The sequence below is a fragment of the Notechis scutatus genome, chromosome 12, assembly GCF_049901735.1.
Source record: "Notechis scutatus isolate UNSWTSFEM ecotype Mainland chromosome 12, rNotScu1.2, whole genome shotgun sequence".
NCBI lineage: Eukaryota > Metazoa > Chordata > Lepidosauria > Squamata > Elapidae > Notechis > Notechis scutatus.
Window position 1 is genome coordinate 16,388,249 of NC_142020.1, and position 21,412 is coordinate 16,409,660.

Here is a 21,412-nt window from a genome sequence, read left to right on the forward strand (position 1 = left end):
GCCCAGAAGGCCTTCTGAAGATTTTCCTGTCCTCACCCTGCTACACACACACAGGAAATCCTCACAAACCCACCATTTTTTCCCTTTTGCTTCTCCATTTTCAAATGTTGGGCGTAGCTGCGTGTTTGGTCCTATTGTGCCAACAGTCAGCTCTAAAAAGAGGGCTGCCTTGGGATTGAGGCAATGGGCACGTGAAAAATTAAGATTCCGGTTTGCAAATGAACCTTTCCTTACGCTGATTTATTACATTTATTACCACACTAACCTGGGCATCTGTTCGGCTATGCTCCATTTTCTATCCTGAGGTCCGATTTTGCAGTTCTGACACAGCTCTTTGTTCTTCTATTGATCTCTTTAATGACTCTGGAAGCTGGGGGAGGGGGCTGTGTGTGTGTGTGTGTGTGTGTCTGTGTGTGTGTCTGTGTGTGTCCCTCTGTGTGTGTTTTGCAGACAGACCTTCTAACACAGAACCCCGCTGAGATTTGGAGGCTGAACTGCACACAAGCCAGAGCCCCAGAGCCCCCTCCTAAGATTCAGCCTCATCGAAGGGTGGAGGGAGAAAACGTGATTTGGCAGAGGTTGGGCCGCATTTGCTAAGAAACAAACACAATAAAAGATATTTATTTCCGATGCTGCCTCCATGTGCACATACCGCTGGCTTGGCAGCAAATGAAACACCCGTGGACACACAATTGCAGGGCACTCCAGCCGTTCCCTGCGCATCCAAGGGCTCCTGCGGGCGACGGCTGTTCAGCCCAGCGAGAGGGGTTGGCTTTTGGGCCACGATGCTTTTGAGGGGGGCTTTGAGCCCTAGTCCCGCTTTGACTCTTGGGGTCCCCTTTCAGAATCCCACCCACCAAGGAAGGTGCCCCAGAGGCAAAGTGGAGTGAAAGCAGCTACTCCAGGCAGGCCCTGAAGGTTGCTCCATCAGAGGGTGGGGCTCCTTGAGGGGAGCCGAAGAAGCTTCTGGGATGAGAAGTGAAACGTCTTCAAAGAAAAACCAAGAAGGTCCAGTTGGCTCCTGGGAAGAAAAAAAAAAAGCACCTTTGGGAGAACCAGGACCTGGAGGGCTGAGAATCTCCATGGCCACTTGGGGGGAGGGAGAGATGCTTTAAGTTGGCCGCGCAGTTCTTAGTGGGAGAAGGATCTGGGCAGGGCTGCATTTTCGCCCCGCTGGCTTCCTCTCGCCCGGCCCTGTGGGGCGGTTCTCCGACCGAGCTGGGGGAATTCTGCGAGTGGAAAGATGCAAGCTTGGGAAACCCGGATTGCAAAAGCGCATCGGGTCACAGCGCATCCCTGGGCAGCTTTTGCAACCCTATTTATCGCTTGCCCATCTTTCCCTCGGACCGTTTAATGAGGCGGCCCATGCATGCGGGCGCGGGGGATGCCGGGGGAGGGCAGCTGCATGCATGCATCTCTGCATTCGCTCGCTCGCGCGCGCTCTCCGCGGTGCTGCTGCCTGCCGAGCGGCTGCGAAGGCGCACGCGCGAATCCCGGGCTCCTCGGCAGCCAGGGCGCCTGCGCGAGGAGGAGGAGGAGGTGGGAAGACCTCTCCGGCTGCGCGCACGCCCTCACGTGGGCACGCCGGCCGGCCGGGAGCGCGCCCCTCCCCCTCCCCCCTCTCTCTCCCCTCCCTCCTCCCCCTCCTCCCCCGGCGGGGCCGCCATGTTGGATGGCGCGTGTGGGCGGCAGGTGTCGAAGGCGGCGGCGGCGGCCGCCGGAGCCCGGAGCCCAGCAACGCCCGCCGGCAGCAGGTGGGAGACGCCGAGCAGGAGACGGGGGCGGCCCTGGGGCCTGAGGAGCCCCCGGGGGCTGCTCCGGAGGCTCTTTCGGGGGAGGGTCGCTCAGGGGGTCTCTGGCTGCCCCTCTGCTCCCCGGGACGTAGCCCCCTTTTGAAGGGAGCCCCCGACCCTGGCCTGCCCCAGGGGCTTGGGTGGAGGGAGGGGGCTTCCGCTGGCGCCCCCACCCCACCCACTGACGGGGGCGGTCTCTGGGTGGGGAGGGGGTGCCACCCCATGGAGGGAAGGGGGAACCACGTTGGGGAGGGCTCGCTTTTGTGGGTGTGGGGGTTATTCTGTGTTTCTTTGGGTGGGGGGAAGGGGAAGAAAGGAGAGGGTGGGGGTCCTGGGTGGCCAGAAAGGGGGGGCATGGGGTCAACCCTGCCTTGGTGTGACTTCCCCCTTCCCCGCCCCATTTCATTCCCCCTTGGGTAAAAGATGCTCCCTGCACAACAAAGACCCCTCCCCCTTTGGAATGGGTTTGCATGGCGGGGGGTCTAAGGGAAGGGCTGAAACCCCCTTTTTGCAACCCCCCCTTTTTTTTTTGCTTTCCTGGCTGTATCCCCAACTATTCCTGGCTGGTGCAGATGGGGGACCGTTCATCAACCTCTTCTGATCGGAGGGGGGCTTGGGAGGAGGACGTTTCATTTTAATTTCATTTTAATTTTTGGGTAGCAATTAAATTCGGGAGCCGGCAGCAGCCGAGGCAAGTTTCATGCAGCTTTTGTGCCTTTGATTCAAAGCCAAGCCCACCCCGAAGCTTGTGGCCTTTTGGCAGAATTAGGGATAGGCGGAAAGCTGCGACCAGCTTATTCCCCATTATTGTTGTGGTTTTTTGGTGGGTGTGTCTTGCACTTGGAAGTGGATGGAGCTTCAACGTGAAAAGGGGACCAAAGTTGTGCAATTATCTAAAATGGACCCACAAGGGAAGAATTTGGGGGTGGGGTGGGGTCAGTTGTGTGTGTGCAAAAGGAAAGAAGGCCGGTGTTTGAGCTCCTGAATATCCGAAAGGTGTCAATCAAGTGGTCGGTTTGAGTTATGGGAGCTTCTCTGCATGTCTGGGAGATGTTTGTCTTTATCTGAAATACACACACACACACACACAGAGAGAGAGAGAGAGAGAGAGAGGGTGGAGAATGGCCTAAGGTGTGGTGTGGGTGACACAACCAAGATTCCTGAGAGTCTCTGCCTTCTCTTTTCTCCAAATCCGGAATCAGATTTGAAATGCAGACGGCTTTTGGTGCTTCAGACACATTGGTGGAGCGGTGAATCTGTGCAGTCTTTGGGAGCTGGGAATTCCTGCAATCGGGACTGTGTTTTGTGTTGGGTGGGTACGTCTTTGTGAAGGAGTCACTCTGAAAGGATGTGTATCGCAGGTCAGATCCTAACACCCTGGATTTTCTTAGTCCTTTTTTGTCATTTTCATTTAGGATGAGAGCAGCAGTTATTTTTATTCATGGCAGTGAAATCTGGTGGTCTTTCTTTTGTGTCATCCAAGGTTGTTCCAGCAACCCCAGAACAGTTAATAGCTGGGAAATACATTTTCTCCTTCTGCTTTGTCAATTGGAATCAAAATTGTCAGAAAGGAGAGGTCTGATGTTCAATAATTTTCCAGCTATTTTTCTATTATTTTCTGTTGCATTGTGCACATCAGCAGATCATAATTCCTTTCTGAATCGTTTGTTCTGCCCTTGCAAACGTTCTGGGTTCTTTACCAAACTACTGAATTTTAAAACATTTTATTAGAAGTCTGTGTAGTTTGGGAGATACTTGAATGTCATATAAATATGAGTTTAACATTTTAATACACAGGGACCTCCAGTGATGAAATTTGGTTTCTTCCCTGTTGTACAGCAGCGCAGTTGAGAAAATGCACTTACATTTATGCCAATATTAAAAAATAGTGGCTGATTGCAATTAAGAGATAATTTTCAGAACAGTTTTGGTTATAGATGCATTGGGTACAGTAACCTTCCTTCACTTGGTGCCTTTTAAGAGGATTAGAACTAAGTAAAGATGAAATAGTAAATCAACTCCAAGTGATTTTGTGGAGACACACCTAACTTCTTAGACAGGTAGGTTCTGCTGTTCCGGGATTTATTTTGTTCTACTTTCTAGTCTAGTCTGCAGCTCTGATACTTCTTGTGGTCTCCCATCCAAGCATTAATGGGTTCTTCTGGCCCTGCTCAGCCTTGGAGATTAGCTAAGAATTTCCGCTGATAGTGCTGGAATTTTGCGAGTTGTTGGCCTCTTGTTTCTGGAGGTGGTGTGTTGAAGAAAGCTGGTTGTAAGTTGGGCTGGCATGCTGGTACAGAGCTTGTGAAATATGTGCAGTGGGGTTATGACTGGGGTTTCCTTGATTCTCTTCCCCTCCTTTTTTTTCCTTAAGAAAAGAAAGTCAAGTGAAGAGAGTTAGGATAACTTTATTGAAAAGGAGTGCGTGCCCTTTTTGTGCACCCAAGTTAGTTAGGAGTCTTAATATGTACGAACTGCCTCTGCGTCACTTACAAATGTTCAATTGTCAATTGACTCTGTGGAAGCCTACCTGGGAGTAAATTATACTGAAATATGTGAGGCATGGTCAGCCAAGATTAAATTTATGTAGCTCTCCTGAACAGCCCCATGGAGAGAGTCAAAATACTTCTGCGGGTAGGAAAGGCTGATCGTATATGTAGGGACTGACACTGCAACCCACACGCCTAACTTCAGGGTTGTTGCAATGGAAATTTGTGGTGATTATTTTGTCTGGCAGTTTAGCAGCTTCCAGGTCAAAATACATTACAAAAAAATCACTGTGGCATTTCGACGATATGGGTTGTCTGTATTTTATCATTGTTGGAGAAAGGTAAACACATTGCCATATAATTGGAATACATATTTTTTTGTAATGTTATTAACAGACTATTTCTGCTCAGAATTAAGCCCCACTGAATTTAATGGAAGTAATTGCCACATATGTGTGTGGCAAATGGTAGCCTTTGAATTAAAACGGGAAGCATTCTCCCATCATTTAGCGATATGTCTTCAGATTCCTTTCATTCGTTCTGATCTTAACTGATGTCTTGCAAGTAAGTTTCATGGGGAAGAATAGTGCCATTTGCCAGGGATCAAATAAACCAGTCTAACTACACAACATGAATGTTCAAGTCTTGACTTGTAGATAATGAGTATTTTGGTTTGTCTGCAGCTTTCTAGAGTACAGTAACACATGTGATATATATATATATATACACATACATACATACATACATATATACATATATACATACACACACACACACACACACACACACACACACACACACTGGCATAAGTACATCTATATATTACATTTAGTTCCCAGCCAATATGGCCAAAGACCATGTTTGCTATGAACTGTAGATCCTACACTGTATCACATCTGCAGAACAACATGAAGTCTGGATCTCAGTCACAAAGCTGAGAAACTGGCACTTTATAGGGCTATATGGCAGCCTGTGTTTAATTTCGTTTTAACTTGCTATTATTTCATTTGCTGTTTAATTCATCGCAGCATAAATGTGATACAAATATATTAATTCAGTTTATGGGAAAGCAGTTGTAATCCACTTTATGAGCCTGATGGTTTGTGAGCTTCCCTGGAAGGCATGGAAAGGCTGCCTCTCAGTGACTTAAATAGGTTACCCAGGGCGACATCAGGGCTGTGGTGTGAATCCATCAAGCAAACCCTTCCTTATTGGCCACAGTTATTTTTGGTTCCTCTCTTGTTGAGCATAGTAAGAGGGCGCTTTTTTAGGAGGTGAACTCGGAGCCCAACATACATAGAAACCGACTGTTGTGTTCCCATAAGATGCAGGATTTCTGCTGCATCTTGAAACTGTTTTCCTGGGTTCTTTGGAAGCTAATCTGATGAAGATTAGTAATAGTCACACATTTCCCTAAACACAGCTTGGCTTGCGGTTCTTAGCTACCCTGAACGTTGCTCAACCATTTGCCCGTCGAGGTCACAGAAAGGGCTAGCGAAACTCAGTCTGCTGAATCTGCTCCGTGGACCATAGGTCAGTTTGAGAAGTTATGCTCCAAACCTGAGATGCCCATGGCTTATAACAGCTGGACTAAGGTGCAGAAACATTGGCTTGCAAGTTTGACCAGTTCCCTTCCTAGCTGGGAGGGTGAGTCGGTGAGAGCGAAGCACAAGCCTTCCCAAGGTGTGAAACAAGCCCTGCCGTGAATGTCGTCTTTTCATCCTGTTGCTCTCCAAGTGACCACAGAGTTGGGTGATGGGCATTGCTTGCAGTAAAAATAGAGGCCCCTCTCTGCTTTTCCCACGCATCCCTCAGAGTGTGAGCCGCTTGCCGGAAGCAGGGCCATTGGTGAGGAGAGGGAATTTCAGCTATCCTCCTGCATAGGATCCTGGGGCATCGCCCCCCCTCCCCTTAATCCCTGCATGCTTTGAGACCTTGGGAAGATGGAAGGAGTGGCAGTGGAAAAGTACAGAATTCTAGGCCGGTTCCTCACTTCTCCTGAATTTCAGGTTTTAACTCACTTGTCTTAAGCCAGCCTCACTGACATAAATGGCTGATGGAAAGTATTTGTTTTCAAACTTAGTTTTTAGTAGCCAGAAAGGATTCCTGTGCTCAATGCCCCTGTAGTTTCTGTAGCTTCCCAACATGCTTGGGGGAGACTTTTATGACTTTGGAAGCAGCTTTAATGGTTAATTGTTGTTGCATGCCTTGCGATGAAGAAAAGAAGAAATGGAAAATGTTTGCTTCTAAAGATGTTCTTCATGTGTAGACAGACACTCTTTAACTCCTTTAAAGGTTCAAAAAACAGATTCACCTTCTTCCCCAGATTGTAGTTGCCGGCTTACTTAAGGGATTTAAGTGGAGTTAAATTGCATACAGTCTTGTCTGGATCTTCTTTATAATACAATTTCTTTCTTCTTTAAAGTTATACTCGTGTTTTGAAAGTTGTTTGACGATGTTCACTGGTCCATGAGGCTGGTATCCTCTTGATCTTATTGAGTTAATCTTGAAAGAGTAAATAATAGCTTCTCTGGGCTATTGTGATTTATGAGGTTTAGTCAGCTCTCTGAATCTGCAATTAAAGAATGAAACTGTTCTTGCATAAATGAAGCAGAGAAGAAGCAAACAAAACTTTCGTTGTTCGGCTTAGTATACCACGACGTCTTGATTTTTATCCCCTATGCCTCCTTGGTTTAGCTGAAGGCAGGTAGAATATTAAAATTAACTCCTTAATTAAATTGAGTATATTTTATGCTACATGAACTCTGCATTTCAGGGGACAAAAGTAAAAAAAGATTATGTCAAACATCCAATTCCAGGTATATGTTTAGGGTTTTGTTTGTTTGTTATTGCTTGCTGGCTTGGCAACATTTGTGTCTTGAATACTTGAACACTCTATAGCCTTAGTTGAATCAATAATGTTACAGATAACTCTTGACAAAGTTGCCCCTTTTTTTAGCCAGTTTGCTACAGTCCCTTTGACCAAAAACAGAGTTGGCACTTCAGTAAGGCAAGGGTACTTTGGAATGATTTGCAAACACTTCCTGTTTTTCATTTCAATAAAGCGGAGAGTTTAATATGTCCTAATGCAAGATCATTGAGCAAGGATTGTCTGGAGGTTTGGTAACACGGATGTTGTGCCTGCAATGTCCAGATTGTTCACAATACCATTTAGTGCAAGGCAACTGTTCTGAAATTTGTAAGCTTTATTTTAAAATGAGTAAATTGTCATTTAGCATTTGGGAAATCTTTTCCTGTGGCACATCCCATCTATCATAAACATGGCTTGTAAAACCTTGTAAAATCAAGAGAAGTATGAAATGGGTTTTCTTCTCTGTTTCCACAGCAGTGTGTAAGATCTGCAGTGGTCCTACTCTGCACCCCAAGAAAACTCTGGGTATGGAATTTTGATTGTATTCTCTCTGCAATCTAGCTTTCCCCATCCTTGCACCATCTAGATACGTTGAATTGCAACTCCATTCCTCTCCAGACAGTCTGTTGGTGTTTATCTACTTGACTCTGCTGTACTGTTGATAGGAAGCCTACATTGGGCAATGCGATGATATTAGCATAATTTCAGGGCTGGAAAGATTTGAGGCCTTCTTCACATATCTACAGCTCTCTGCTCTCTCCATTCCTTAAATAGCAATGTGTTTGTGTTTTAATCTCAGAAATACTTGGTGGACTTGTTGTTCCTCATGAATCAGGTTTCCTGTTTTCCTCCTCCTCCTCCTCTCTTCTCAGTGATTTATGTTGATGGTTCAACAGGATCTCTTCTGGCTTTTGTTTCAAAAGCACCCAATTGTGTAACGCGCCATGAAGCACGCAACACGTACAAAAGGCACATGATGAAATCATCCTGTTGGGGAAAGGCAGATCCCTTGATGGCGGGTGGGCACTCCTAAGCTCCTTGGGGCATGATGGTACAGCAGATGAGGTTCCTCAGGAACCCGAGCCACATAAACTTGGCCGGTAATCCCTGTTTTCCCATAGCTTTTCTACAGAGAAATTCTCCTGAAAGCACCTCAGTCCCAACTGTAAAGTGGCAGAGTCAGAGTTAGGAGCAGATTCACCCATTCTTTGCTTAAGCTTTCGTTCTAGAAGCCCTGAGTGATTGGAGGATAGCGCAGAAGAAGAAAAAGATAAAATAAAGCAGGCGCATGTCGGCCTGCCTTCAAGTGAGACAATCCTATTAAAGTTTTAAAAAGGGGACCCTGTCACGGTCTCTTTGCCCAGGCAGCTGTTACCTGAATGATGAAACGGGAGACGTATGAAGAAAAGTAGTTTGTGCTTTAGAGAAATGACCCTGATTCCCTTCTTCTCTCCTGAAATGCATTTTACTTTCTAAACCTTAGCTTGATTCTTCTTCCCCCCTGCAGAACTTCATGTTTGGACAGTTGGAAGGCAAGAAAATTCCAGGACTCCTTGCTGTTCTTCTGTTGATATGCTTCCCTCCCCACCCACCCTCCGCACTTTTTTTTTTTAACTAAGGCAGGAAAGATCTGATGTGTGTCCTGCATATGGACTTTTATGGCTAATGCCCAGTTTTATTGCATCTGTTAACAGTGTGTATGTTTGCATGTGACAGAATGAAAGATAGGATTCATTTTCCTGTTTAGCTCTGGAAACAAATCTTTTGATTCCCCCCTTCAAATGCGCAGCCTCTTTGTCTTATTGGTGTCTGATGATTTGTGACTTCTACCTCAGGTCTCCCATGAAAGATTTGAGCAATGGGTGTAATGAAAACCCAGTTCTCTGTTCATCCTCCTGACATGTCACCGAAAAAGGGGCCATTTAGAATTGAAGGGCGGGGGGAGGAGAGGTTGGGGGTCTCTTTGGCTCCTTTTGTACCACCGGAAAGAGTTGGATTCCAGCGCTGCAAGGGGTCCCGGGCTTTTCCCTTTGAAGTCTGGTGGGGTTTGATCCCAAGTCAACAGATGGGGCCTGGGCCATCCTGTGCTTCCTCCCCCCCCCTCCCCAAAGTGGTAGTAGACCTGGAACAAGAAACATCTCTGGCACGTTTTACATTTTCGCTAGAAGAATGCAGGAACATCTTCTGGCTGTTGCTTTTGATCGGCTTTAAAAAAAAACCTGTAGCTACGTAAATGCCTTTTATTATCCTGAAAACTTGAGAACTTTCCTGCAGTTTCAATAAATTGCGATTTACTTTCCTTACCCACAGAGCATTACGATATGAATCTCCTTTTGCCCTGTGCTCTAACAAGTGGGAAAGTAACTCGGGGGTGTCCAGCTTTGGCCTCTTTAACACTTGTGGACTTCAACTCCCAGAATTCCCCAGCCAGCCATTGAAGTTGAAGTCTGCAACTATTAAAGTTGTCAAGGTTGGACACCCCTGGGGTAACTTGAGTTAACCCTCAGGGACTGAAGGTAGGATAAAACACTGTGCCTGGTGCTGATTATTCATGTTTCCTGCTCTTCATTTTGGAGTTTTGAATGCTGAATTGTATTAATCTGCTTATTGCTGATAAATATAAACATTTATTCCTTCTCTGTATAGATACATCTATGGCATCCTACTTAATGAAAAGAAAGGCCTTATCTCTAAAACGGGGAGCCCAAGCTGTATTGTGACTTTGGAAAGCTACGCATGTTAAAATCCGCTTAGGATTTGGAAACCACAAGTTAGAATTTCTGAAGTCGGTGGTGGATCACTGAACTTCTGTAAAGAAAACTACCTGAAAGTGTCAGTTGCTCCTTTCATGACAGAGCCTAGATTGTGTTAGAAACGAGGCTTATGGCCATTAGGGACCACAACTGTTGTGAGCCTCTGAAGCTGCTTCTGAGATTGTAAAATGCTTTGTCCAAGGTTTTTGTCCAAGGACAGGACTCAAAAGAAGCTCCCAAGGGCGAAAGGGCCGTTTGCCATAATGTGGTTTTGGGAAGAATTTAGCTTCCAATCTGCACATGCTTCCCCCTCTGCCCCCCTTTCCCTCCTTCGCTGTTCATAGCCCTGCCTTCCTTCCGTCTGAGTCACAGGCTGACCGTTGGCTGAGAAGGCCAGAAAAGGCAAAGTGTTTTCGAGGTGGGACCCAGTGGCTGCACCAGGCATATCAGGAGGCCTAGTTGCAGATACAGCTTCAGTTGCAGGAATAAATCACAAGAGCCCAAGAGAAACGAGGGACAATCCTCTGACAGTTTGCTGCAACTGCCCGAGCACTTCCCTCTCCTCTCCTCTCTCTTTTCTCTTGGACAAGTCCACTCGCATTCCGGTGTTTTCGCCAAGCAGCTGCCGCATCAAGTTTTAATTTTGATTCGTGCTGCAGTTGCAGCTTCAGGGCCCTGTGGAGACCCCGTTTCTGCTGAGTTTACACGTTTCCTGGACGATTCATCAGCAAAGTAATAATCGGCCAGGGCCTCTTTAAAGAAGAGCTAATTCCCTGCTAATGTAATGCTTTGCTTTTAATGAAAGCCATTTATCATGTCTTTTCTATATTTACCCAAGGATGATCTATCTTATCTTTTCCGCTCTGCCCGAGGGCGCCTTGGCAGAAGAGGGTCAGAGGAGGTGCCCTTACACCTATCTCGGGTGTGCCAGGGTGGGTTCTCCGCCCTGAGATTACTTCCCTGGGGGCTCCGTGATTCAGGGAACTGGCCAGAGCGCCTTACGCAGAGCAACAGATGGCCCTGCAGGGAGGAGAGGAAACAATCTCAACAGAAGTGGCTCCCAGGAGCGGGCGCCATCTTGTCTGTGGCCATGGTTCCCTGCTCCTCCTGGTCCTTTATCTGGCAATGCGAGCTGCTCACGGCGGTCCTCTCTCTCTGGGTCTCGAGGCTCCGGTGAAGAGCTCTTGGAGCGCTACTGCTTGCACGGGGCTGCCTAGCATCGCTGGGAGTGGGGTTGGGAGCCTCTTTCGGGAGCGACCTTGGCTGTGATGTAGCTAGCTAGGTGCCGCTGAGGCAAGCTCCGGTCCCGTGAGCCAATGGACAGTTCCCTTCCGTCATGTCCGGGTGGGTGGGATGCCGAAGTTGGGTTCGGCCACCTTTTGAAATGCAAGGAAGCCATTGCCATGGGGTTACTAATGGGGTTCCCCCTCCTTTTCAGGCCAAGCTCCCCGGCTCCTTTCGTACCGTTGATGAGGAGAGGAAATGACTGTATCGGACCTCGCTGCCCGTCGGTTGTTCTCGCTCCATCTACCTGCCCGAGGGACCCGCAGGGGGGGAACCGTTGCCCTGGCGGCCGATCCCTGAGGACTTTGGGGAGAGATCGGCCTTGACGGAGCAGGAGGCAAAAATGACAACTTCGTCGATCAGGCGGCAGATGAAGAACATTGTGAACAATTATTCAGAGGCCGAAATTAAGGTCCGGGAAGCGACTTCCAACGACCCCTGGGGCCCCTCCAGCTCCTTAATGACCGAGATTGCAGACCTGACGTACAACGTGGTGGCCTTCTCGGAAATCATGAGCATGATCTGGAAGCGGCTGAACGACCACGGCAAGAACTGGAGGCACGTCTACAAGGCTCTGACCCTGCTGGATTACCTGATCAAAACGGGGTCGGAGCGGGTGGCCCAGCAGTGCAAGGAGAACATCTTTGCCATCCAGACGTTGAAGGATTTCCAGTACGTGGATCGGGATGGGAAGGACCAGGGCATCAACGTGCGCGAGAAGTCCAAGCAGTTGGTCTCCCTGCTGAAGGACGACGAGCGGCTCAAGGCCGAGAGGGCCCAGGCCCTGAAGACCAAAGAACGGATGGCTCAGGTGGCCACCGGGGTGGGGAGCAACCAGATCTCCTTTGGCCGAGGGTCCAGCCAGCCCAACCTGTCCACCAGCTACTCCGAGCAAGAGTACGGGAAATCGGGAGGCTCCCCGGCTTCCTACCATGGGTGTAAGTGCAGGTTGTGGGCTTTGGGGTCCTTCCACGCTCTTCCCCTCTTCCGACTGGAGGAGATGCGGGCCTGCGAACCGGCTACTGGGGTGTGGCCCTCGCTCGGCTGGTGCTTTCCCTTTCAAGGGCGTTTCTTGCTTGGATGTTCTCCGGAGCAGGACAAGAAGCCCTGAAGTTGGGTTGGAAACGGTTCCCCCATCCTTACCTTCCTGCAGGTGTTCCATCCCATCCCGCTTGGTTATAATTTTGAGTCTTATTCTCTGGCAGAGAATTTTGTTGCATCTTTAGAGATTGAGAAACGTCTCATTGAACCGTTAGAGCTGAAAGGTTGTAGTACTAGATTCTTGGACTGGTAATAGTAATTTTCTAACGTGATTTCTGTGAGTCTGTGAGAAGCCTGGTTGCCACACACACACACACACACACCCCTTTGGGCATCGTTTCTCAGACACACCTCGTGGGGAGCGCTGGGGTTCCCCAGAAGGCTCAGCCGGCTGAAATACCCTCTGGGAAGTGGGTCACTTCTAGTGTCAGGGAACCCAGCCCGAAGTGGCCCCATGGCAGAGCTCCAGTGTTTGACTTCCTTGTAGTTTGGGCATCCAAAGGTTTCTGGAAGCGGCGACAGGGCAGGTCTCAGAGTGTCCGAATTGGATCTACTCAGTGCCATCTTGCGCAAACATCTGAGGGGATGATCAGGCGCTTTGTAGCAGGAAAACAAAGGGTCCCTTCATGGGTTACAAGGAAGCCGTTTAGGCCGTTGGGAGACGAGGCTTTCACTGCAACGCTGGGATGCTCCGGAAGTCTAAGAAATGGTGGTGATTGAGCTGTCCTTGCTGGTCTCCTCGTGACATCAGGGGTTTCAGTGTGGAGTGGAAGGTGGAGGTAGGTCGCTTCCATTTGCAGGCACCGTTTTATAAAATGTAACGGGGAAGCCAGCGCATCTCAATCCGAAAGGCTGCTGTGATTTTAAATCCCGGACAAATTTTAAGCGTGCCTCAAAAACAACTTGCAGTGAGCTGAATGTGGAAACGGAGGGAGGTGAGCTGTCCTAACCAGATGTACTCAGGCCAACCGTGCTGAGTCCGGAGGGTTTTGCTCTCTGTCCTTGGTGTGCCTGGAATCGTCCTTATCAAGGCTTCCTGGTCTGGATCCGGGGGAGGGTGAACCTTTCGCTTGGTTTGACGTTGCGTCCAAACGAATGCTTCATGGACCGACGCAGGCCTGGGGAGAGGAAGCAAAATGCCAGGGAGAGCGTAGCAGCTTTTGGGCAATATTTCTTTATGAGGATTGTCTACTTGGCCCTCCTAGCTTTACCTACAGAAGAGGCCTGGGATAGAGGCCTGGGGATTTCCGTACGTTAAGTGTGTGCCCTTTTCCCAGGGAATAATGGCAGACGGGGGGCTGCGTGTCAGCAGAGCAAACCTTTCCCAGCCATAAGAGCCTCCCAGGCTGTTAGGTTGCCCCTCGGCCCGGCTTGCTGGTGCCACCTGATAGGGCCTCCTGCTGGCCTCCTTGGCTGCATTAGAGAGACCGCAGTTCTGTGTTTAGGGTGAGGCCAGTTTAGGGCCTCCCTTCAAGAGTGCCAGCGTCAATCTTAAAAGGGCGGGGCCTAGGGGCTCCTACCTAGTCAGACCCTCTTGGCACCCCACCTGGCTTTCGGATCAGTCTGTAGGTGCAGCCTGCGAAATGGGGAACCTCAGCCTGCCCATCCTGTCACTTTTGGGGAGAGGGCAAGTTAGAGTGGAGAGCCATCTTTGCAATCCCCTCTTCCCAGCCCCAAATATCTGTGGCTGTAAACCTCACGTTTACTTTTCCTCAGCCAGATTTGGCAGTTTACAATTCTGGGTTATCTGTTTCTTACTAAAAGGAGGGTTGGGTTGGGTTCTAATCTGTCTGCCCGGGGACCTTACCGTTCAAAGGTAGATGAGAGGAATGTTGTCCCCCCCCCACCTGGCCTCAGTTGTGGACGTGGAGCTGACCCTGCGGAGGACGGCGGAGGTGGCGGAGGGGAGGCCTCAGCCGCAGAGGTGCTCAGAGAGAGCCGAGCTTGTGCCCGTTTTGTCCCTTGCAGCTACTTCACCAAGAGTGTCTTCAGAACTGGAGCAGGCCCGGCCTCAGACCAGCGGGGAGGAGGAGCTCCAGCTGCAGCTGGCTTTGGCCATGAGCAGAGAAGTGGCAGAACAGGTGGGTTTCTCCCAGAGCAACAGCATCACCTGGTACACTTTGGGTTGCTCTGCTGTCTCCTCCGGGAAGGTGAAAGGAGGGAAAGGGCTGAGAAGAGCAGAGCTCTCGGTTCCCTCCCCTTCTGGGTGTGGTTGGTTGGATTAGCAGGGGGCCGGTTCTGCAGCCCTGCAGGGGCCCTGTCGGCACCACCCCAGTCCCCCTGTTAACTGCAAATCGCTCCTGGAAACGTGCCTCCCAGCTTGGCTGTCACGGTTAAGCAAGGAGCTGACGATCCGTGGAAGCGTCTTGACAGCTGTTAGGCGTTACACATGATCAGAGGAAAGCGGCAGCCTTTTGGGGAATGGATGTGAATCACCCCATTGGGCCACTCTGGAGCCATCAGTCAAATCCTAAGCAAAACCTTTGCGAGTCTAGGATTAGGCCTTAAGGGCCAGTTTTCCAATCTGGCTTCTAAAACATTCAGTGGATGAGAGTGGAAAATTCTGAATCGTCGAGGCACCCGTGCCTCTGCCGGGGAGGTGAAGCAGGAGTGGAGAGTAGTGGGCATTTTAGCTTCTTTGGTTTTGGTGCCCGCCAGATCAGGGCTCTCCAGGCGTGTCAACTTTAAGACTTGTGGACTTCAGCTCCCTGGGATGTGTAGATGAATGAAGCTGTTACCTGTGATGCAATTGGGCTGGAAGTGTTGGCTGTAGCCTAGACCAGCCAAGTGCCCTTCCCTGTCATGCCAAGGGGGGGGCACGGACGAGTCCCCGAGCTGGACTTGTGGCTTTGCTTGAGCCATCGTGGGACCCTGGTTTAAGCCTCCCCCCTCCTCCTTTCTGCAGGAAGAGCGCCTGCGCCGCGGCGATGATTTGAGGTTGCAGATGGCGTTGGAAGAAAGTCGCAGAGATACTGTCAAATTTCCCAAAAAGAAGGAGGTAGGCGGTATCCTTTGCAAAGAATTCTGGGAGTTTGCGGGGAGGGTGGGACAGATTAGGAACAGAGCCAGCATTGCAACTGTTCCAAGACAGAGTGTTTAGCCTAAGGTGGCACCCCTTCCGTACTGGGATGAAAGGCCCAAGGGATCAGCCGAGGGCTCCCGAAAAGCGTGAAATGGGGCATTTTGCCCCCTTCCCTGCGCTCCTGTCTTCCTCCTTTTTGAAAAAGGGGGATTTGTGGGGGGCTCCTGTGGAATGTTTGTTCCCGGCTAAAAATAACCTTTGTCAGCAGCACGCAGCGTTGCTGGACCTCATGGACGCGCTGCCTTCTTCCGCCGCCACCCCGGCCCCCAAGGGAGAGTCTTGGAAGCCCCCAGCTGCAGTCAAGAAGGCCGACCCTTGGAGGGCCACTCCAGCCAGCACTGCCCCCTCCGATCCCTGGCAATCGTTCGGTAAGAGTGCGGCACTGGGGTCTGCTGCTGCCCTCTCCCCCAGAGCCCTCAAGGGGGTGCCAGTCCCTGGGGGGTCTCCCTTGTAGTTCGGTGTCTTTGGGAACGCCAGGATTTGGGGGAACATTTTATTCTTAAACCCAGGGAGATGCCACCCATCCCCCGCCCCAAGGTTCAAGGAAACAGGCCTGCAGCTGCGACGCCTTGCGGGCTTTGACTCGATTCGATGATAGCAGGCCCTTGTTTTAGCTTGCCAGCTCCTTGGCTCCCTCGGAGGGGGCTGAAGAAATCAGATTTATGTATCTAAATGCCGCTGAACAGGGCGGCTCAGAGCGGAACAGAGGCCTTTAAGTCTCGCTTAGCTGGACTGGGTTTCCAGTGGCATTCAGTCAGCGCCTTCTCAGAAGGGGGTCTTGTCCTCCAGGGCTGCCGTTTCTGCGTCTGCCTGCTTTTGTCATCCGATTCATGAAAGAGCAACTTGTCTGGGAAGCTTCCACTTAGGGCAGCCCCAGGCAATTAGCCCTCCTTGCCTGGAATGGTTGGTACATTTGCAGGAAATGGAGGCAGCAGGGAAGAGATTAGCTGCTTTCTCTGGGAAGCTCTGCGGTCTTTCCCATCTCCGGGACACAGTGACTGGGAACCTGCACCTGTTTGTAGATGTGAATCAACATTTTAATGTGTGTGCGTGTGTGTTTTCAACACAACCAAGCAACAGAATTTGGTTTCTCATTTTTCAAATCAATGCGCCAAGAAGACGGGGTGAATAGTGACTTGATATTTTAATTTTGTCACTTAATCATGCTATGCTAATCAAGAAACAATCTTTAAGTTTTAAAAAATAATAATAAAAAAATCCTGCCAGACGCTAGTTTATAATGAATGAGTTATATGGTAATATGCACTGGACAGGCAGCAAGTAGATCCGGATAAGTGGATCTTAAGTGTTTGAGAAGATCAAGAAGGATTCTTAATGGCTCCTTGTTTAACCTCAACAGAAGCAGCAAAAGGTTCCTTCGCCCTACTTGAAATCCCATGTGTGAATTTAGGATTTCTCTTGTGAAAAATGCCGCACCAAATTTTTGCTTAGGGTTCTAAACGTTGTGTGTGTGTGCTGTTTGCCCCTGGTCCTGTTGGGGAGCGTCTGACTTGGGATTAGGGTTAAATAGATAAACCCCTCCAAACGGAAGTTCCCCTCTCGCTGGTCAGGTCTGACTTTGCTGTGAAGCTTCAGGGTTTGTACCTCCTTTGCCTGCAGGTGCCAAACCAGCCACCTCCGTTGATCCGTGGGGAGCCCCCGCGGCCTCCTCAGCTGCCCAGCCTCTCCCAAAGAGTGCCGATCCTTGGGCTCCTTCCCAGCCATCGTCCGTGGCAACCAAGGCAGCCGTGGACCCCTGGGGAACAGCACCAGTCAACAAGCCAATTTCTGCTTCTGGTAAGTAGGATGCCCGGCTAAGTCTAAGGCATCTTCTCTGGCCTGTGGATGAGAAGGGGCTGGACGTGGGGCAGAATGACCGTCACACGGATGCAGAGGTGGGAAATAACAACAGCCCAGCTCAAGGGATGGGAAGGCTTTTTTTTAAAAAAAATGAAAGATGGCGGCCATCTCTCTTCAGCAAAGGAGAAGCGGTGGACATTCTAAAGCTGCTTTCCTTTTATTCCCCAGACATTCCTCCCTGGGCAAAATAGTTTTTTATTTGGGGGAGTTTTCCTAGGATGCAGGCGTTCCTGTGTCAGGACTCCTATCAGTTCCATTCCATTCCTAAGGCCACTGGTAGCTTGGTCTGTTTCTTGAAAGAAATCCACTTTAATCGGTCTGGAGCCTGAGAGGCTCACCTGCTGGGAATTCACTCACCTGAATCTTTGGGTGGTGGGCTGAAGGAACATAGCAGAGGTTTCCTGGTGAAGCTAAGTAGGTTAGGGCAGCAACTTTTAACATTTGTGGATTTCAACTCCCAGAGTTGAAAGTTGCCGAGGGTGGAGACCCCTAGGTGAGGGCATCCTGCAGGGGTCAAGAGCTGGTGGCTCAGCCAAACATGGAAAGGCCCTGATCCCAGCCTCTCCAGTCAGGGTGGCCAAGATTCTGGGGTGGAGTTTTGCAGCTGGGTGAAACCGGTTATCTTGTCCTCCACTAATGAGAGAGAGAGAGAGAGAGAGAGAGAGAATTAACACCCTGATTGGCAGGTGTTGGCGGAAACAGTATTTTTCTAGGATTATATTATAGAGAAAGAGGCCTGGCTGCGGTGGCAAGATTCTTGTTTTGCATTGCAGGTAGCAAATCTTTCGACCTCTTCAGCAATTTGAACGGGACAATTAAAGACGACTTTTCGGAATTCGACACCCTTCGGACTTCTAAGCAAGGTATCTTTGAAATGGAGCCCGTAGTTGGGCTCTGAAAGGGGGCTTGAACACCTGGCGGGAAAACACTGCTGGATGATCTTGATAGCCTTCCCCAAAATTAAAAGAAGAAGAAGAAAAAAAAAATCACAAGGGAGAACCTGGCTCCTGTGAAGATTTAGGAAAACGAAGTCGTTTGTAACAGGTCGGCCTTCTCAGGGTCACTGCTTGGTCAGGCTGGGATTTCAGTCCCTTGGACGAAGCAGAAAGAAAGAAAGAAAAACGAGAGGGAGGAGTAAAGCAACCGGCTAACGTTGGAGGGAAGCGCCTGGCCTAGTAGAGGGAGCATGTCCTTTTGAGATCGATCTTTTCCGTCTTTTCTTCCTTTCCCGCGGTTCAGGTTCTGCTTTGTCAGCCCAGAACAGCGGGACTACCAGCCCTGACCTCTCGGACTGCCAGCCAGCCGCCTTCTCCTCCTCCTCCTCCTCCAGTAAACACAGCGCCGCTCGGAAAACGCCCGAGTCTTTCTTGGGCTCCAGTGCTGCTCTGGTGAATCTGGACTCCTTGGTATCCAAGCCCCCCCAGCCAGCACCGTCCCTCAACCCTTTCTTGGCTCCAGGTACGTCGTTGCCGGAGGTGGGAAACGGGCACGTTCATTCAAGGGCAGCAGCTGATTCCACGATGCGCTTATTTGATAGCTGCGTTTTAAGGGAATAAATGTTTTTGCATGGCGGGGAACAGGACCCAGAAACAGAAGGTGGGTTCTTGGGGAGTCAGCTGAAGCCCGGTTAAGGCAGTCCTCCTAAACCACAGGAAGACTTCAACTCCCAGAATTCCCCAGCCATCCGAGAGGTTGCTGGAGTTCCTCCACACTGCTCAGTGGAGGTTTGGGGGGGTGGGGGGGGAATTGCCTGGGAGGAAAGGTTTGGGGTGACTCTGGGGCTCCTGTGAGCCAGTGAGAGGACCCTGGTTCCATGTGTCATTTCCACCCAGACCGGAGTTGCTCAGTTGCCCTCCTGGTTAGCCACCAGCCGCGGAATCTGAATTCTGCGGTGCTGCAGACCCTCCTCTGCCCCCGTTCCTGGGCGGTGGGCGTTGCACGGCCCATCGGGAGGGCCCCCTGCCTCTTTGCACTGCACTGAGCGGGGCCCTGGTGGCAACCATGTGCTTGTGTAGCTCTTTGCTGCTGTCCGACGAAGCCGTGGAGGCCGGACTGACTCTTCCCCTCCCCTCTTCTCTGCTCCCAGGATCGTCGGCGTCGTCGGCTTCTCCTTCTCCAGCCACGGTCAACCCCTTCCAAGTGAACCAGCCGCAGCCCCTCACTCTCAATCAGATGCGGGCCAGCCCCATCCTCGGAGGCAGCCTGTCCTTCAACGCGGGGCCGGAACTGGGGGCCCTTCCTTCTGTGGCTCCCGTGGTCCTGGCCCCCCTGCCAGCTGCGGGCCCTGTGGCCCCTCTAACCCAGATGGGCCCGGGCGTGAGCAGCGTGGGCGTGATGGGGTCCGTGGCACAGCCTCTCCGCCACCCGGGGATGCCCCCCTCGGTCTCTCAGCCGGCCAACGCCACCAACCCTTTCCTCCTCTGAAGGAAGGCCAGAGCGCGGAGCCCCCCCGGGAAAGGCGGGCAAGACCTCCTCTGAGGCTGGCTTGGGCTGAACCGCCAGTGCCGGAGACGGGGGTTGGCTGGCCTGGCGGGCTGCTGTATGTAGCCGGTGCCCTCGGCCATTCGCCCAGCCTGCCCTTTGGCCGCAGGTGGTACTTCTCGTTGGGGTTCTCGGCAGCCTTGCAGCAGAAATGCTTCGCCATTTGTCACCAGAGTCGGTTTCTGCTCCCTCCCCTTCCTCCTTTTCGTTACTCATTTCAAGGTAATAGGAAGAGTTTGCCACCTCAAAGAGCCCCCGGTGTTGTTTTGTAGGACCATGAGCCGCACCCGGAAGTGCCGCAGCCCGAGCCAGCCCCGATCCCGTGCTTGCAAACACACATTCGAGACTCAAGAGAGTGCTAGTGAACACGTTTGCACATCACCACGTGCTCTTCTTCTAGACTGTTTGGTTCACCCATAGTCCTTACCAGTCTTGGCAAAAGAGGCACCTGGCCTTCGTTTTCTGTACATCCTTGCACACTAAAATGTCCAGCAAAACTGTGCCTCCCTTTTTCTCCCCTCCCCCCCCCCCCTCTGAGAATCGGGTGGGGAGGGCCGGGCGAGCTCGTCTGCGGGAGGAGAACCGAAGCAAGCTCTGTGAAGTCCCGCAAAGTTTTTGTGAAACCCCGCAAGTGTGCTCTTTTGTATGCAGTGTTGAATTTCTACACTTAACCCGGACTGCCCCTGGCTTCCCTCTGAACGGCTGGCAGGCTGCCCTGGTGTTCAGGGCTGGCTTTGGCTCTGTGCTTTCTGGTTGTGACTTCATTTGGAAATTAGTTACGCGTCCTCTTTTAATTTGACTTGCAATGCAAGGCTTTAAAAAAGGCCTAGGGTGGGGGATACCGAGGTAATACTGGGGTGTAATACTCGGGAACTGATTTGGGGGTGACCTTTTGTTATTATGCAGTAATCCTTGTATACTTTTGCACTTTTAAGGACAGGGCCGTTTTGGATTTTGAGTTCGCCAGGTGAGCGTTCTGTTTTCACTCTTGCTAATTTTTATAATGTTCTTATTTAACAGTCGATAGTTTTGATAGATTTATCAGGTTTAGTGGAAAAATTAAGATACCATCTTTCTTTTCCAGTTCTCTTCTTTTTTTGATTTAATGTTTCTTATTTATATATAAATATTTTAGCTCTTGGTTTTCATGAAGAGAATTTTAAAGGGAATATCGACAAACCCACCTGCTTTTGAACAAAGACATTTGTATTGGGGGGGAGGGGGAGGGAATAGAATAGCTCCTGTAACAAGAATTTTGAGAGGAATATGGCTAAGGTGACATTTAAAAAGGAAAACACTACAGTTGCCTTTCAGTTTCCCGTTTTATGACTCCATCTCTCCACTTCATGTTAAAAAAAACCTTCTGGAAGCCTTTGAGAGGTTGAAGATCATGGAAAATAAACGACTTCTCTCTTGTAATACTTTCACCAACTTAAAAAAACAAAACATTGCTGTATGAATGTTACTTTTAATTAACTAAACTCTTCTAACTAAAGAATGCACTCCATGGTGTTACTTGGCTCTGTTTACAATCTTCTCCGAAAAGTAAAGTTGATTCTTTCGGCTCATTTTTTTCCTACTAAGTCCTACTCAGGTTTAAGTAGTTAATAACTCTTTGAAGATTCTTGCTTTCTTTTCATATGGCAACTACAAGAAAGCACGCATAAACACGTGTGGGTGCTTGCACACAGATGTTCTCAGCTGGACGAGGTCTCTTGATGCTGCACCCTCGCTGTGCACAGTAGGGACAGCTGTTG

General features: G+C 50.1%; 1 protein-coding gene across 2 annotated transcripts; it reads left to right on the top strand.

Moving 5' to 3' along the window:
• The first annotated feature begins 1,504 nt into the window (after positions 1–1,504).
• Positions 1,505–21,153, top strand: EPN2 (epsin 2). 2 transcript variants are annotated; one of them, XM_026683225.2, is made up of 9 exons: positions 1,505–1,754; positions 11,346–12,129; positions 14,201–14,313; positions 15,138–15,230; positions 15,523–15,682; positions 16,935–17,111; positions 17,948–18,037; positions 18,414–18,632; positions 19,261–21,153. In XM_026683225.2, exons 2-9 carry the CDS (start codon positions 11,535–11,537, stop codon positions 19,596–19,598), a joined length of 1,785 nt encoding a protein of 594 aa, XP_026539010.1. In that variant the 5' UTR covers positions 1,505–1,754; positions 11,346–11,534; the 3' UTR covers positions 19,599–21,153. The 2 variants fall into 2 exon arrangements, with proteins under 2 accessions (XP_026539010.1, XP_087798428.1); XM_087942302.1 differs by lacking the exon at positions 19,261–21,153 and having other exon boundaries at positions 1,628–1,754; positions 18,429–18,745.
• Positions 21,154–21,412: the final 259 nt, after the last annotated feature.